The sequence below is a fragment of the Moschus berezovskii genome, chromosome 11 (genome assembly GCF_049115385.1).
Source record: "Moschus berezovskii isolate FMDL1 chromosome 11, NW_MosBer_1.0, whole genome shotgun sequence".
Classification (NCBI taxonomy): Eukaryota; Metazoa; Chordata; class Mammalia; order Artiodactyla; family Moschidae; genus Moschus; species Moschus berezovskii.
The window spans coordinates 33,724,210-33,741,420 of record NC_142470.1 but is presented as its reverse complement, the minus strand read 5'-3'; the positions used below and the strand labels follow the sequence as shown (position 1 = coordinate 33,741,420).

Here is a 17,211-nt window from a genome sequence, read left to right as displayed (position 1 = left end):
TCAGTCTTGTTCATTTTTGCCAGGCTAGCAGGCATAAAGTAATACCTCATCATGATCTTAGTTTGGTTTTTCTTGACGACTAATGAGCATATGAGCATCTTTTTATGTTTATTCTCCATTTGTGTATTATTTTCTAAAAAAAATACCTGTTAATATCTTTTGCCAGTTTCTACCATGCTATCTCTCTTCTTACTCATTTACAGGAATTCTGTATACATCCCAGATCCTTTGTAAAATATATCATTCATATCCTGTAAGATATCTATCCTATGTATATGACAGATATAAAGGCGATATCTCTATCACATGCATAATATGATATACCTTTGTTAAATATACACATATATATATGCACATTCTTAAGTTGTATCTGTATCTTCACCACATTTGTGGCTTGTCTTCCTACTCGATCATATAAAGAACAAACATTCTTATTTCAACTTAAGCCAATTTATACATCTTCTCTTTTATGGTAACACTTTTACTGTCTTGTTTAAAAACAGTACCCATCCCAATAGTGGTATTTTCCCCTAAATTGAAAAAAGTTTTTTACCTTTTATATTTCACTTACCTAGAGTAAATACTTGTGATTTGTAAATACACTGGTTTACAGCATTAAAAATTCACGTTACGTAGAATTTACCAGTGAAATCTTATGGGGAAATGATGCTGGGATCCTCAAATAACCTTTGAAGAGGTTAGCACTTGTTTCCTTGCCCAAACTCCCTGAACTAGAGAATGATTCTGATTGCCACTAACTTTCATACATTTAAACAACATTCACATAAATGGTTGCAGCTGAGACTTTGCTTCAAAGCACGAGCACACATGTTATTCAATACAGTTTGGTTGTCAAAAAACTGAGAGGATTTTTAGTATGTGGACCAAGTTTTTAAAATTTCTTTACACCTGGCAAACAGAAACATCTCCAAACAGTAATAAAATAAATTTACTTCAATTGGGCAATGGGGAAAAAATGGTGTTACTTTAAAGCAAGACTATATTCCTAGCGGCCTCATGGTGGACCAAAATGGTTAGAAGTTACAAATGAGCAGTTCAAGGCAAAATCTGTCCCTAAAACAAGAGAACCACCTCTTACCTTCAATAAAACAAGGCAAATGGTTCTCAAACTTTTCTACTTTATTAAGGTTAACCAACATGGGCTTCCCTGTTGGCTCGGATGGTAAAGAATCTGTGGGTTAGGTCCCTGCATCAGGAAGATCCTCTGGAGAAGGGAATGGCAACGCACTCCAGTATTCTTGCCTGGAGAATTCCATGGACAGAGGAGCCTGGCAGGCTATAGTCCATGGGGTCACAGAGTTGGACACGACTGAGCAACTAACACTTTTAACAAGGTATTTATACATCTAAACATTTACTGTAAATTTTCAGTGATGCTTACCTTCTGAATTATTTTCCCATAATTAAGTTAATTTAGGCACACTGGTTTTGCATTTTATAGAAAACATTTATCGTTAGGTCACAAATAGGAATGAGTTATAATTTGCAAATGTTACAAAGGTGACCCCAAATCTCACCTAGTCTCTTTCCAAAACTGCAGCCACTCATTCAGTCCTTAATGAAAATAGAGACCAAACACAACTGCTTGAACTTATCACTGTGAGAGATTCTGGTAACTAAGGAATCCCTGAAAGAGTAATAAGCTGTGATTCTTGGAAAGCTCAGAACACTGGAAAGGCTTAATTGCAAAGTATTGAACAAAAGGCCACAGATTTTGCTTTCCTAAGAGGAGCTGGGAACTAGAGATGTCATTGAATAGTGCATTGAAATGGCATTGCCTAGGCAGAGTGCTGCACAGAAACTCCAGGTCGCCTCTTCTGGATATATTATTTTGGATAAGCTTCCACTATCATGGCATGGCCCTGTAAAAGAAAAAAGAAGTCCAATTAGAGCAATGAAAGGCAGTGAATCCAGCCAGTATGGAGGCAGCAGAGAACCATGGGAAAAGTACAGGCTTTGGAACTCAATCCGGACTCTGCATTCAAACACTGTGTGATCTTGGGAAAGTTATTAGCCATTCTGAACCTCAACTCCCTCTATAAAACGGGGCTCACATCAAAGTATTTTTGTGAGCATTAAATTAAGCAATGGCATACCATGTGTGTGTACATACACCACACACACACATACACACACATGCATACACATGTGTATCAAAGTCTGCCTAGTACAGTCTAATTTCTAGTAGATGCTCCATAAGTGGTTGCTATTAAAATAAGCCACAGTGGCTTTTTTTAGCTGTATAAAAATAAACATGATACAGTGAATTTGACAACAGTTGTCTTTCTTGTGAGAAAGATGAGAAAAATGGGGGCTTTTTATTTAAAAATGTAAAAAAGGTTACATTACTCACCCAAATCCAGAAAGCTATCAAATAACAGGGTCAAGACTTGAAACCAGATGATTCCAAAGCCTGGTCTCATCTTTACTACTCTATGCATGTGGAGATAATGAGCTGCGGTCCCACAAAAATCAAAAGGTAGAAAACCCCTTCCCAAGGACTAGGCACAGTACAGTGACCTCCCTAGTTTAACCCTAGTATAGAAATGTATGATGTCACGAGTCTAAATTCTATCTGATAATCATAATCATTCTTTCTTCTGGACTGTTATCAATCCAGTTAATAGTTTAACTCATCTCCCTACTTCTAGATTCAATTCAATCCCCACAATATTTATTAAGGAACTATTATTTATAAGGCACTGAGTTAAATACTATGTGGGTACAAGGTTTTGCTACATGGTCTCTATCCTCAATCTAGTATACATTATAGTTCAAAACTGTTAAATACCCTTGATACAGGCACAAGCAAACAGAAGAACAGGGGTGGGAAGGTCTGACTGACTTGGGGTTGTCCTAAAGGATACATAATAAGTTAGAATATTCCTTCTCCTGTTTTATTTAAGCTGTGTTATTTTCATGTTCCAAATCTATTATACTATTCTACATCAGTGATTCCCAACTGCAGTGATTTTGCTCCCCACCCTCCCCAGAGGACATTTAGCAATATCTGGAGATATTTTTGGTTGTCCCAACTGTGTGTATATGGTGAGACGGGGAGAGGGGGTAATGAGGGGGGTTGTTTGCTACTGTTATCTAGTGGACAGAGACCATGCTATACACCCCACAACACACAGCACAATCCTCCAGCCAAACAAAGAATTACCTAGCCCAAAGTGTTACTAGTGCCAAAGCTGCGAAATCCTGCTCTAGATCCAATGACAGATTCCTCCTCTGATCTAATCATGTCTATACAGCACTCACTTGGCTCTTGATGAAACAATGCCAAGTTGAATCTAGTGTCTACAATGCATCATCTCCTTCCTCACTACACTTAAACTTCTAGAGGAAAGTAATAACACTGGATATTATTCTTTGTTCATTTACAAAACCATCTAGTATTAGGTTACTAATCCTTTATGTGCTAGATTAAAAAATTAGGGAACAAACACTCAAAACCAAAGGACACTGACCGGTGTGGACTATGCACTATGTACGACGTTGTGCACCAGTTATCTCCCCCAATGAATCCTGGCATTAGAAAGATAGGAAAGAGGGCTCCAGTTCTAACCAACCATGGTTTTCCGTAAACAAAGTTACCCAGATCAGAAAATACTTCCGATCATGAAGTCTAAAAGATTCTAACCTAAAAATAACTGCTGCTGCTGCTGCTGCTAAGTTGCTTCAGTCGTTTGAAACTCTGTGCGACCCCACAGACGGCAGCCCACCAGGCTCCCCCGTCCCTGGGATTCTCCAGGCAAGAACACTGGAGTGGGTTGCCATTTCCTTCTCCAATGCATGAAAGTGAAAAGTGAAAGTGAAGTTGCTCAGTCATGTCTGACTCTTTGCGACCCCATGGACTGCAGCCCACCAGGCTCCTCTGTCCATGGGATTTTCCAGGCAAGAGTACTGGAGTGGTGTGCCACTGCCTTCTCCGAAAATACTGACTCCTTGCTTTTTCAAAGTCTCTGAGGAAAAGCCATAAATAAAGGCTTTTAAATGCTTATACTTTTACATATCTCATTCATCTTGGTCAGCAACAGACAGATTCTGTTATCTGGTGAAAAATCAAATCTGTTTCCAGCAGGGTTAAAAAAAAAACAGATTACAGCCAGCCTTCCTTTGGATTGTAGTCCCACAGTAAAACGCTACAGGTAGGAAGTTTTGTCGGTAACACAAGTAAAACAGATAGAAAAAGTCTGTAGAAAACAAAATTTTCCCCAGCTAAATAGCAATAAGTTATCCAGAGTAAATTAATTTTCCACTGTATAGTTCACTTCTCAAGAAAGACAGTTTTCCTCTTGGAGAGATTTTATAGATAAGGTCTCAAGGTGACTAAATAAATGAATAAAATTTTATTATTAAAGAAGAAAATATATCAAAGTATGAATAATAATAGTGTCTGATGAGGGGATTATAAGTGATTCTAGTCTTATTTTCTACATACTTTTTGTATTTTCCATAATTTCCATAATGAGCACATGTAACTTTTATAAATAAAACCTGTAAACATTATTTTAGAGGGAAAAAAAATTTGGATTTAAATAGCTTCTTTCATTCAAAGTACTCTCAGGATTGAAGTTGTACACCCCGGCCCTCAAAAATGGGCTTTTTTTTTCAGTTGTGTGTCATCAGAAAAATCACTCTAAGACTGTTTTGAATTAAGGTAAATCAAACATTCTTAGATGAATTTGTTTCTAAGAAAATAACTTTCTGGAAGCTCCTATTAAGCTTCTGTGACCTACCTGCCCTCCAGCTGCACAGGCAGCAACTAGACCATACTGGCCGCCTTCCTTCCGTAACCTGTTGGCAGCTGCCATGACCAACCGACAGCCAGTGGCTCCAAACGGGTGCCCCAGGGACAGTGATCCACCCCAGTTGTTAAACTTCTCCAAAGGAGGCAATCCAACCTGGCTCCCACAAAAATAAACACAAATAAAAAGGTGAGTTCATTTAAAAATCAGGCCAGGCTCTGAGTAACAGGAAATAATAGCAATAGAGGGAAATAACTTTCTTAAAGACCCACCATATGCTGTTTTACTACAAAAGAAATTCCAAATCAATTCTGAAAGCCAAGGGCCCTGTTTATTTTTCATCTGACATCAGAGTGAATGAACAAAAGACAATTTGAATTTTTGCTTTTATTTTTTCCAAAGAATTTCCAGGAGCTATTTTTCAACTAAGAAATAAATACATGAAATAACACACAAAACTTTTCCTAAGATGCAGCAGCCTTCCTCTTCATATTTTTATTAGCAGGTATTAAAGCTCCAAATATTATAGTGCTTTGGAAATTCAGAGGTGTTTTTTTTTTGTGGCCGAGCGGGGGGCACACTGTGTGGCATGCAGGATGTTAATTCCCCCACCAGGGATAGAACCCACAGCCCATGCAGTGGAAGCATGGAGCCTTAACCACTGGACTGCCAAGAAAATCCCTCAAGCATATCTTTCTTTTCCTCAAGCATATTTTAACCAAAACTTACCTTGGCTTTTCTACCCATGTAGTTTTGTGCAAACCAATCAGAATCCATGGCCTTCAAATTAGCCAAAATCTGACCCTAGAAAGGAAAATAACTCAATAAGGACCTTCCTGTAATAAAATCCCTCAAGGCTTTCTTTTACGCGTGAGTTTGTCTAACTTTCAGTTCAGTTCAGTTCAGTTCAGTCGCTCAGTCTAACTTTAGAGCTAAGCAAATCTTTAAATCAGTTTTCCATGAATATTTTCTGAAGAAACAACCTGATACCTCTGAAGGGCCTCAAAGAGATAGCTTCAAAAGATATGTTTTGCAACACTGTGGGTATAGCCCTGGATTTCCTCCCAGGAGTGTTAAGTCAGTACTTCAAACATAAAGCTCTACTTGTTTCATGCATATTACATGATTATAGTCCTTTGATATGTGTCTTTACAGTGACTTACTGAGAAAGCTTCATGAAATTCAAAAGCATCAATATCATTCATTGTTATTCCTGCCTTTTCCAGAACTTTTGGAGTAGCATATGTTGGTCTGAAAAGAAAAAATTCAGTGATACGATATTAAAACTTTCATTTTTAACTAAAGAACTCTTTCATGTTCCCCAAACTGAATTTTACATAGTTATTAGAAGGTCCTCTACTCATTCACTGATTCTACTGTACAAACAAAGTGCTGGTGATACAACAGTAAACTCAACAGACATGGCCTCTGCCCTCTGCAGTTGATATTCTAGACTCAGAGAAAGAGATAATAAGCAAGTAGACAATGAAAGAGAAGGGCAAGTTAATAATGTGAAGAGCCAGAAGAACACAGAGCTCAAACGGCACAGCAAAAGGGGCATGGCTAGTTAAATGACATGATGGAGGCTACTGAGGGTACAGCCTTGTGAGGAAGGGAGAGGAGTCTATCTAAACATTAGGAGGCTTTTATAAAAAGCTATTCTGATACTGTTGCAGAGTAAGTAGCAGTATGAAAAAACGTTTATGACATCTTAATGTAAAAAAGGATATAAAGTTGTATATATGATAACTGTAGTAGAAAAGTATAGGAAAAAGTAGAAAAGTGATAAAACTATAAAACAATACACAACATAAAGGATTATTATTTTAAAAACCCAACTCACAAAACAATTATGAACTTAGTGCTCTATATACTTTTAAAATCTATGTAATAAACATGGGTAACCAATATTTTCTAGAATAATCCAAGAATATACAGTGCTACCTACCCAAGTAAAAGCTGATCTTTTGGATCCTGGGACACATACGTGAAATCCCTAGGTAAAAAACAGAAGGGTGAGCTCTGTACTAAAGTAAAGAAACCTGAGGAAACTTATTTGAATACTTACTTTACCTCAGATATGCCTTCGGCTTATAACCCATGGCCAGAGCTTTTTCCTCTGCCATAATCAGCACTGCAGACGCACCATCGGTCTGAAATGTTTATCGGAACAAAAATGTTAAATAACTGCAACCTATCTGGTGCTATCTCTTCAGCCATCTTCTATGCTCTGTTCCTAAATTTACCAGCACATCACACTTACAGACTGACTCTCTGTAACAAAATCTTTTCATTTTATCCATCATTAAGTCAAAATTTAGACACACACACACTGACCCAATTTTGGCAGATGAGGGTAGAAAAGTCTATTCAAAAAGTATCATAATTATCAAAATGAATGACGAGAACTGGTAACTCAATATGTATTCATAATAAACTAGAAGTTTTTTGCTTTTGGCACAGAATATGAGGAATTTTGTGAATTAATCCTCCCCAAAAATCTCTTCTTTACTGATTTATTTTTATATTTTCTGGACTGCTTCTCAGCTGTTTCCTGCCTTTGGCTTGCACATGATTTTCTTCAATTTAAAGACTCTATAACAAGCAAACCAAGAAGAAGAGGAAATAGGTAGACAGCTGAGAATATAAAGACCATGGTCTTCCTTCTCTGGAAAACACCACATCGGCTTTCTTCCAACTGACAACTGAGAAGTGGGGGACAAATCAGAACTACTCACAAAAGCCCTTTACTACTGTTTCAAAAGAAAAAGCTCAAAAAAAAAACACACACAAAAAAAAAAATCCAAAGGAAAAGAAACTACTCTCTAGAATTGACAAAATTAAAACAATCTCTACCGTAATTTCAGACCATATTTTTGTAACTCAGTAACTCTGAAGAGGCTATGCAGCCACTACCAATAACGTGGCTTTAGGTCAGGAAGCAACAGTTAGAACTGGACATGGAACAACAGACTGGTTCCAAATAGGAAAAGGAGTACGTCAGGGTTGTATATTGTCACCCTGCTTATTTAACTTATATGCAGAGTACATCATAAGGAACGCTGGGCTGGAAGAAGCACAAGCTGGAATTAAGATTGCCGGGAGAAATATCAATAACCTCAGATATGCAGATGACACCACACTTAAGGCAGAAAGTGCAGAGAAACTAAAGAGCCTCTTGATGAAAGTGAAAGAGGAGAGTGAAAAAGTTGGCTTAAAGCTCAACCTTCAGAAAACTAAGATCATGGCATCTGGTTCCATCACTTCATGGGAAATAGAAGGGGAAACAGTGGAAACAGTGGCTGACTTTATTTTTTTGGGCTCCAAAATCACTGCAGATGCTGACTGCAGCCATGAAATTAAGATGCTTACTCCTTGGAAGGAAAGTTATGACCAACCTAGATAGCATATTAAAAAGCAGAGACACTACTTTGCCAACAAAGGTCCATCTCGTCAAGGCTATGGTTTTTCCCGTGGTCATGTATGGATGTGAGAGTTGGACTGTGAAGAAAGCTGAGCGCAGAAGAATTGATGCTTTTGAACTGTGGTGTTGGAGAAGACTCTTGAGAGCCCCTTGGACTGCAAGGAGATTCAACCAGTCCATTCTAAAGGAGATCAGTCCTTAGTGTTCATTGGAAGGACTGATGCTAAAGCTGAAACTCCAATACTTTGGCCACTTCATGCGAAGAGTTGACTCACTGGAAAAGACTCTGATGCTGGGAGGGATTGGGGGCAGGAGGAGAAGGGGACGACAGAGGATGAGATGGCTAGATGCCATCACCGACTCAATGGACATGAGTTTGAGTGAACCCTGGGAGTTGGTGATAGACAGGGAGGCCTGGCGTGCTGCGATTCATGAGGTCGCAAAGAGTCGGACACAACTGAGCAACTGAACTGAACTGAAAGTCTGGAAACACAGGTGACTATACATAATAACATCACATTACTATATTCAATGTGCAGTTGTGAAAAACTGCAATGAATACGGTGCATTAACAGCATCTCTGAAAACCCATGTATCTGTGATGTATTACCTCTTGTGTTTCTGATTTATGATGAATAAACCTGAACCTTTTGCACACCTCCCAAGTATTCAAGGGGGTTCAGACCTGCCAAGAGTGTAACTGATGCCATATGGACCTATCATCCAATTTGGTTTTAGAAATAACCACCTAACCAGTCCTTCACTGCTCAGGCTTTACCAGGTGGTACACCATCCTGTTAAAATCACCTCAGGTATCCTTTCCTAAGCTCAAGAGCAGGCATTAAATTGTCATTTATCAAGGTCAAATATGTCAAATATTTGCTTGTGTTTCTTTCTAGACTGTATGTCTGGGTAGGAGAATGATACTGTAAAAAGAAACACTGACCAGATGAACTATATCCTGAAGACTGCACCCAAGGTAGTAGGAGGAAGGAAATCACATCTTACAAGCAGAAGCAGAATCAAGAGGGACATTTAATAGAGGAGGAAAGAAAAGAAACACAAACAAGGACATGAAGCTACCTGCATATAAGTAAAGTAACAACTAAAAATGAGAGTAGATTTACTCCATGATGCTTACAGGAGAGTAATTTGGGGGTCAGCATAAAACATAATTTTCTAACAATCAGAGCCAGAAAAAGTATCTTGTCATTCTCTCTGCCTACTTTTCAAGTCTTATATTGCTCAGTTGCTAAGTTGTGTCTGACTCTTTGTGACCCCATGGACTGCAGCACGCCAGGTTTCCCTGTCCTCCAAGTCGTAGACGACTCCCTAAATTCATATCCTGTGTTCCAACCAGGCTTTTCTCCAAAGAGGCCCTTTGCTCTGCTAACTCCCAAAGTTGCATCTGCCATTCCCTTTGCCTAGAAGGCCTTTTATACACTTCTTGAATTGCCTTGTACTCTTCCTTCAAGATTCACTGATCAAGTATTACCTCCCCTAGGAAGACTCTCTGACTCACCCAACTGTGTATCTTCTCCAAGAGTCAATGCTTACAGTCATCACAGAACTTTCTCATTACAATTAACTATTCTTTTTATCTCCAGTGCCCAGCACAGGCAGGCAAAATTTTTTGACTACTGAAGTGATTGAAGAGAACAGCTTTTTTTTTTGAGAACAGTTTTTTTGTATTAGAATGGTGATTGGATCAGGTGACTTCTATGGCTTTAAAAACTGATTCTATCTTAATAGTCTTTGTAATAGGTAAGTATATTTTATTTACTTATTTTTGGCTGTGTTGGGTCTTTGTTGCTGCGTGAGGGCTTTCTCTAGTTGTGCCAAGTGGGGGCTACTCTCTAGTTGTGGTGGGCAGGTTTCTCATTGTGGTGGCTCTCTTTGTTGTGGAGCACAGGCTCTAGGCATGTGGGCTGTGGCCCACAGTAGCTGTGGCAGATGGGCTCATGAAAGGTTGTTGCTGAACCACGAAAAGACGCCAGGATTCTTGGCCTCTGGAGGAGAAGAATTCAATCCGGGGCCAGAGGTGAGACTTGATCGCTCAGAGCTTTTGTGTACTAAAGTTTTATTAAAGTATAAAGGAGACAGAAAAAGCTTCTAGAAGGGGGCAGAAAGAGTACCCCCTTGCTAGTGTTAGCAATGGAGTTATACACTCTCCAATTAGTCATTACAATGAATCAAAAGAATGTCTGGAGGTTGTAAAGACCTCAGCAGACCTACTCCCATAATTGACATTTTAATATAACAGGATTAGCTAGAAGGTTTAATCCAGAGACTGTCCTCAGGCAGGATACATTATTGTTATATAATCCTAAGGAATGTAGAGAAAAAAAAAAAAGATTGTCCTTTCTTCCTCCTTGAGAATTCCAAACCCCTCTCTCCTTGGGGACCCCTAGACTTCTTATCAACCTGCCTAGGCAATGACTCTCTCTCTCAGTAGTTGCGGCTGGTGGGCTCTAGAGCTCTGGCTCAATAGTTGTGGTGCTTAAGTTTAGTTGTTCTTCCCAGACCACAGATTGAACCTGTGTCCCCTGTATTGGCAGGTGGATTCTTATCCACATTGCCACCAGGGAAATCTGAGTAAGTATGTTTTTAAGTCTCTATTCGTAATACACACAAGTGCATATATTTTAGGCTTTCCTATTGAGAATACACAAATATAAAAGATCACTAGTAAACACATATAGCACACATAGTTACCAGGAAAGAAGAATTTGCAGCTGTCACTGTGCCATAGGGCTTGATGAATGCAGGTTTTAGTTTGGCCATCTGATCCAGAGAGGAAGGACGAATGCCGTTATCTTGTGAAACTGTATCTCTTCCTATAAAAATATGAAGTTTTTTTTTTTTTAAAAAATATGAAGTTTTTAACTCTAAGCTCAATAAGCATTATATATCTTCTACAGAGAAATATGCTTTAAAATTACAAGAACAAATAAAACGTAAACCATAACTATTCACTAAAAAAAAAAGCTCTTTATAGTTATCAAGATATTACCAAATATGAAAGCAAACTCTTAAAAGACATTTGGGAAATAATCTAAATGATTTAACATTAAAAAGGATAACTTCTTTTCTTAAGATATTCATTTACATTTGGCTCTTCTTTACAGAAGACTTATAAATACAGAACTTTAAAAACAGGCATGCACATAAGAACTAAAATATATCTGCCAGACCTAAAGGAGACTTATAAAACATCTCTTTAAAATGCTTACATATGTTACAACAAAAATTGAAACGTGAGTCAATGTTTAAGAATAAAAGCTGAGTATTTTGGAAATATTCATTGAAAAGTCACTTAGGGTTTTTGGAGTTTTAGAAGAAATTCAGAACTCCCTAACAATATCAAGAAGCATTCCCCTTTACAAAGCTGAGTGAACTGTTTTACCTGGTACTTTGAAGGGCACAACATCAGAAAGGAGTCCTTCATCCTGTGCCCTTTTGGCCAGGCTGTGAGAGCGCAGTGCGTATTCATCCTGCTCCTCCCGAGAAATAGCAAAGGCAGCAGCCAGTCGGTCTGCAGAGTGGCCCATGGTCTCACTGGTGGAGAACTCACTTACTGCAGGAAGCTGGGAAAGGAGATATTCAGGACCAGGTACACTGTTAACAGGTGCTATACCACACCTAGGGTTATCTGGGAAAGTTAAAGTCTACAATCAATCAAGATCAGGACAAGGGAAGTTCTCTGTGCGCAAAGCATCTCTAAAAAGGGCTTATAAATTCAAATCTTCTGCTATTTTTTTCTCTGTCTTGACCTAATAATTAACCTTTCCTTGTAACTAACAGAATCCACAGCTATTAGAACATAACTGAACCCATGCCATCTTATATAACACTACATCTCTGCAGTGGGATGCTTTGGCAACACAAGTCTTTATGTTAGCATTCACAAGTCTTACCTCTGGTGATAGGAAATTCAACCTGAATTTAGAGATTATAGAGAGTCGCTGAGCCAGAGTCTTGGCCTTATTGAGATCCAGCATCATTTTCCTCATTTTCCTTGAATGGCGAATAGGGATGTCAGACATTAACTCTACACCACCTGCCACGACCACGTCACACTGGCCAGAAGCAATCAGGCTGACAGCTACAGGGCACAGGCACAGGTCATATGCACATGAGTATCTTTTGCATAAATTAACAGACCACTGGTAATTTAAGCTTCTTTTTTTTTCTTAAATTTAGGCTTGACTTAAAAATTGTACAATAGTTATTAACATTGTAAAACATGTGTAATTCAGGTTTTTATCTTTTCAGAGGTATTAGGATAATTTTTTTGAATGACTCAAAATACATTCAATGCACCAGAGAAAAACAAGTTTCATTCAGGCTACAGGGACATCAACTTTTCGAAGTATCCACTGGACCAATTCTCAAACAAATCATATTCTAAAGCAGAACATGTGGCATATTTCATATGTTCCCAGCTTCAGTTTCAGTAACAACTCTTTTTCCTATAAAGAGAATTTCAGTTTCTACTGCTGCTGCTGCTGCTGCTAAGTCACTTCAGTCGTGTCCGACTCTGTGCGACCCCATAGACGGCAGCCCACCAGGCTCCCCAGTCCCTGGGATTCTCCAGGCAAGAACACTGGAGTGGGTTGCCATTTCCTTCTCCAATGTGCGAAAGTGAAAAGTGAAAGTGAAGTTGCTCAGTCGTGTCCGACCCTTAGTGACCCCACGGACTGCAGCCCACCAGGCTCCTCCATCCATGGGGTTTTCTAGGCAAGAGTACTGGAGTGGCTTGCCATTGCCTTCTTCGCAGTTTCTACTACAAGCTAGATAAAGTCTGGCTTTTAGATGTAAGGCAGTCCCCTACCCTCTGCCCTTTGGCCACTGGCAAGTACTATGTTGCTCTAACTGGAAGCAGTCACATGCTGTGCAGAATGGAGAATGCCCCCATTTCTGCCTCCAGCTTCATTCCCTGCCACCTTTATGGTGGGTTGGCCACTTGGCCTTGATGTCACTAACAGAGCACATGATCACTATATCTTTGAGGTTTCCTGTCTTTTCACAGTAAGGGCTGTGTTACAAAATGTTCCACAGATTTGCTAAGTTTGTTGTGAGAATTGTAAATAATTATAAAAAGGCCAAGATGTGAGGGAAAAGTAGAGCAAAGAGCTGTACCATCCAATCAGTGATTTATCGCTATGATGATGGTGGAGGGAGGAGGGCCACATTCTTCGTGGGGAAGTATCAAGCTAGAATCACCTAATCTTAAAACCGAGCAGGTGATAAACTCCTTCTGCCTCAAATCCAGAAGCACCCCCTCCACTTAATAATCCCTGTGACAGCCAGCCACACTACTGATGGAGAAATAACACAAATGGTTGTGGTCCTCAGGTATGGAGGGCAAGAAAAAGGTGGAGAACTACTGTCAAAAATCAAAAAATGTAAATGCGACCTTATTTTCTGAAACACACGAATTCAGAGATCATTTATTTCTGTTAAGAATAATGTTTAATGATCATAGAAAAGGAGAACCAACATGTACCTTCTGCTGTCAAAAAAAAAAACACATACCTGTGGTCATGGCTTGGTTGGAAGAGATGCAAGCCATGGTGACAGTGTGAGCAGGAGTCTTGTCAGAGAAGCCGGCTCCAAGGGCAGCCTTCAGGAAATACAGTGAATGCAATGATCACTTATAAAGGAAGTGCAATATGTAAGTGGTGCTATGAGCAGTACTTCACTGTATGGTAAATCAGGAAAGGAGCTAAAGGTAAATCAGGAAATCTCACAGAGGAATATTTAAAATACAACTAAGCCCATCATGGAAATGGTTTACAAATTTTTAATCTAGCCGTTAATCAACAAGCACTGCCAAATTCCTTGCAGTGATTTTCTAGTGTGGTATACAAGCTTACAGTCCTCTGGCAGTTCACCTCCTCTCTTACCAATGCTTTTCCCAGCACTTCTAAGAACATTAATATATAATTTGATTTTAACATGTTTAAATTTTCAAACAGACCTAAAGTAAACCTGCTACATATAGTTGGTGGAATGATGAAATATATCATGGGGTGAGATTTTCATGACCTGTGTTCCTTCAGTTATAAGGCTTAGAAGTAAAGCAGAGTCATCAGACATGAAAATAATTTCTAAAGAATTGCCCATTCATCAACAGATTCCCACACAGGTCCCTGGCTTGCTCTACGTTCGTCTCTACTTTCACTGACTGCCTGATATTTCAGACAGCGCACTGTCAATCCAAAGCAAAGCCGAGTTGGAAAACATGTCAAGTATCCAAGAGTTCAAGTGAATGAAAATAATTCTGGAAAACTGCCTGGGCCACAAGTGAGTCTCTGAAAAATAAGGACTGGACCAGTTCACAACTGGAAACAAGGAAACTGGTCAGGAAGATGAGATGTTTCAAGAGAGAATAAATTTGAAGGACCTTGAGAAAAACTGAGGCCCTCCATTAATCTTGCAAAAATGGAAATAAGGATGTCTATTATTTTATTATACTATTTATTGAGTTAATTACAATGCCAAAAAAAACAATGAATGCCTGATTCTATTTTTGTTCATGCAAAGAACTGATGCATAGGTACAAAAACAAAATATTCAATACTTATTTTTATAATATTAAAGTTTCACTTTAAAAACAAAGCTCTCAACACCTCATGCCCCCGATGACCACCACTTACTATGAAATTCTGGTTCCTATTAAGGGAATTAATTTTTTCTGAAACTATTTAACAATCCTCAGAATACAAGATTTCCTATCATTGGTAAGATTAACATGCTTCCAAAGCCGAGATTAGAGGGTTCTGTTTCTTAACTGATTTTCAGCTTTATACTTCACTTTGCTGAAAAGTACCTACTGGCAACTGCACGTCAGCCTCTTGATGTAAACCAACCCAAAAGGAAGAAAAAGGCAAGTCTCCACTGGGAAGGGGAGAAGAGCTCCCCAGTGAGGCAAGGGTAAAGGGCACTCAGGTCATAATGGCCTGATCCTCATGTAATCCTTTCTAGCAAGTGTCACACCCTTGGCCCCAAGTGACTCTCAGGACTGAAGGAACTTTAAATAGAAGTGGTTGCTAGTGAACCTTGTCTTCATGCTTCTATTTAAAGTTTGAATAGATCTCAAGGCAAGTTTAGGCTCTAGATGGTGCAATGAAGGGAAAGGAGGAAGATGTCTCTTAGGTAAGCTGGAGAGCAGGGAAATAAGCTGAGGGTTTCATTAAAGTCAGGTTCACGGGAACTCAGCATCAGAAGCCTTTCAGGATTTTATTATTACACTGTTACCACAGACAAGAGGTTCTGAAAGTTTTCTTGCTGGAAGTCACAGCAGCCTTCAGGTTGCAAAATGACTTTAAAAAGATCTACTGATGAGTAAAAAGGTGGGCCAAAACACATACTTCCAGTCCTACTCCTTTTCCTTTCTCTTGGCTGACAGTGGTGAAAGTTACGGCCCTTCCAACTATACTGAATGCAATAGTATGGCAACCACAAACTAGAAATACAGAAAAAGGTCAGCACACTGAAATGTGCTTTGGAGCCAACTTTATCCAAATAGCCACTTGCAAATGGAAACAAAGCTCAGAAAACGTTTTAGGAGTCTTTATTACGAAATGACTGTGGGACACGCCACAGAAGTGCCAAGGCCTCTCATTATCTCAGTTGCTCAATAAACAGTACATGGAGCTTAGCCAACTGGGGTAAAGGTAAATTCCTATGAAATAGCTTAAAAAAAAAAAAGCCCTACGTGCCCACTAGTCAAAGGGAACAAATGAATAAGCACAACTCCCTCCAACAAAAACCATGGGTATAAGTTCTCTGTAAAATGGAAATTTTAAGTTGATTGGAGGTCACTATATCTCACATTACAAAAAGTCACATCAGCCATGCTTTGCCAAAATTTCTGTTTTCCTAAGAGAAACACAAACATATCCAAAACCAGCTCAAATAATTGATTTGATTTATAATATAGCATAAACATATACTAGTATAGTGTACATCATTTGATTTATAATTTTTTTAAATATAAAATACTTCAAATAGTAAAATCACATTTTAAATTAAATATAACTTTAGTGAATTTTAATGCTAACCAGTCCATTCTAAAGGAGATTAATCCTGGGTGTTCATTGGAAGGACTGATGCTAAAGCTGAAACTGCAATACTGTGGCCACTTCACGCGACGAGTTGACTCACTGGAAAAGACTCTGATGCTGGGAAAGGTTGGGGGCGGGAGGAGAAGGGGACGACAGAATGAGATGGCTGGATGGCATCACCGACTCTGTGGACATGAGTTTGAGTGAACTCCGGGAGTTGGTGATGGACAGGGAGGCCTGGCGTGCTGTGATTCATGGGGTCGCGGAGAGTCGGACATGACTGAGCGACTTAACTGAACTGAAAGAGTAAATTCTATTAATTAAAATTCAAATTGATTCTCCAGTCAATCTCTTCAAACAACATAAAGTTTGACTCACCTCTCTAGCCACATTGCTTGTTTTCACTTCCTGTATAACTGTGCCAAAGATGATATAATCAACTACATCCTTTGGGACACTGGTCCGATGCAACAAACCCCTGCAAGTAGAAGTTAAAAGCAAAGAAACATATCATACATTCAAGACAGTGCCACAGATCATCACTTAAAACATTACAGTTAACTCTGGTTAAAAGGTTAATTTTGAATTTAAAAAGGTAGAGACTGTATCTTTTCCTTAATATGACAAGCATGTGGCACACTATCAAATAAATTAAAGACTTTTTATTTAAAAAGTCAACTTTTGATGCTTAATTGGCAATAAGAAGTTAAAAAGGAAGAATCATCAATAATTTGGAATATAATCTATAAACATTTTGCATCATTCTGTTGTACCCGAAACTAATACTGTAAATCGACAATACTCCAATAAAAAATGAAAGAAAAAAATAATTTGGAATAGGATAAAACAGATACATAAACCAAAGTTTTCAGTCAAAAAGAAAAGAGAAACAAATAGAAAATTAAAGAGATGAAGTAAAATCCCAAATATGTTAAATTTA

At 38.7% G+C, this 17,211-nt stretch overlaps 1 protein-coding gene across 3 annotated transcripts in view; it reads right to left on the bottom strand.

The window, feature by feature from the left end:
• Positions 1 to 841: 841 nt before the first annotated feature.
• HADHB (hydroxyacyl-CoA dehydrogenase trifunctional multienzyme complex subunit beta) overlaps positions 842 to 17,211 on the bottom strand; it is a 30,278-nt gene continuing 13,908 nt past the window's right edge. For 2 of the 3 annotated variants that reach the window (XM_088841237.1, XM_088841238.1), the window contains exons 6-15: positions 16,650 to 16,749; positions 13,738 to 13,825; positions 12,117 to 12,304; positions 11,606 to 11,786; positions 10,915 to 11,036; positions 6,849 to 6,928; positions 6,724 to 6,771; positions 5,939 to 6,026; positions 5,505 to 5,579; positions 4,704 to 4,931 (exon numbers count right to left, since the gene is read on the bottom strand). In XM_088841237.1, coding sequence (XP_088697363.1) covers positions 4,719 to 4,931; positions 5,505 to 5,579; positions 5,939 to 6,026; positions 6,724 to 6,771; positions 6,849 to 6,928; positions 10,915 to 11,036; positions 11,606 to 11,786; positions 12,117 to 12,304; positions 13,738 to 13,825; positions 16,650 to 16,749 — 1,183 coding nt within the window. In that variant the 3' untranslated portion in view covers positions 4,704 to 4,718. Of the gene's footprint in view, positions 1,884 to 4,703; positions 4,932 to 5,504; positions 5,580 to 5,938; positions 6,027 to 6,723; positions 6,772 to 6,848; positions 6,929 to 10,914; positions 11,037 to 11,605; positions 11,787 to 12,116; positions 12,305 to 13,737; positions 13,826 to 16,649; positions 16,750 to 17,211 lie in introns of those variants that run through there. The other variant, XM_088841239.1, reaches the window with a different exon arrangement.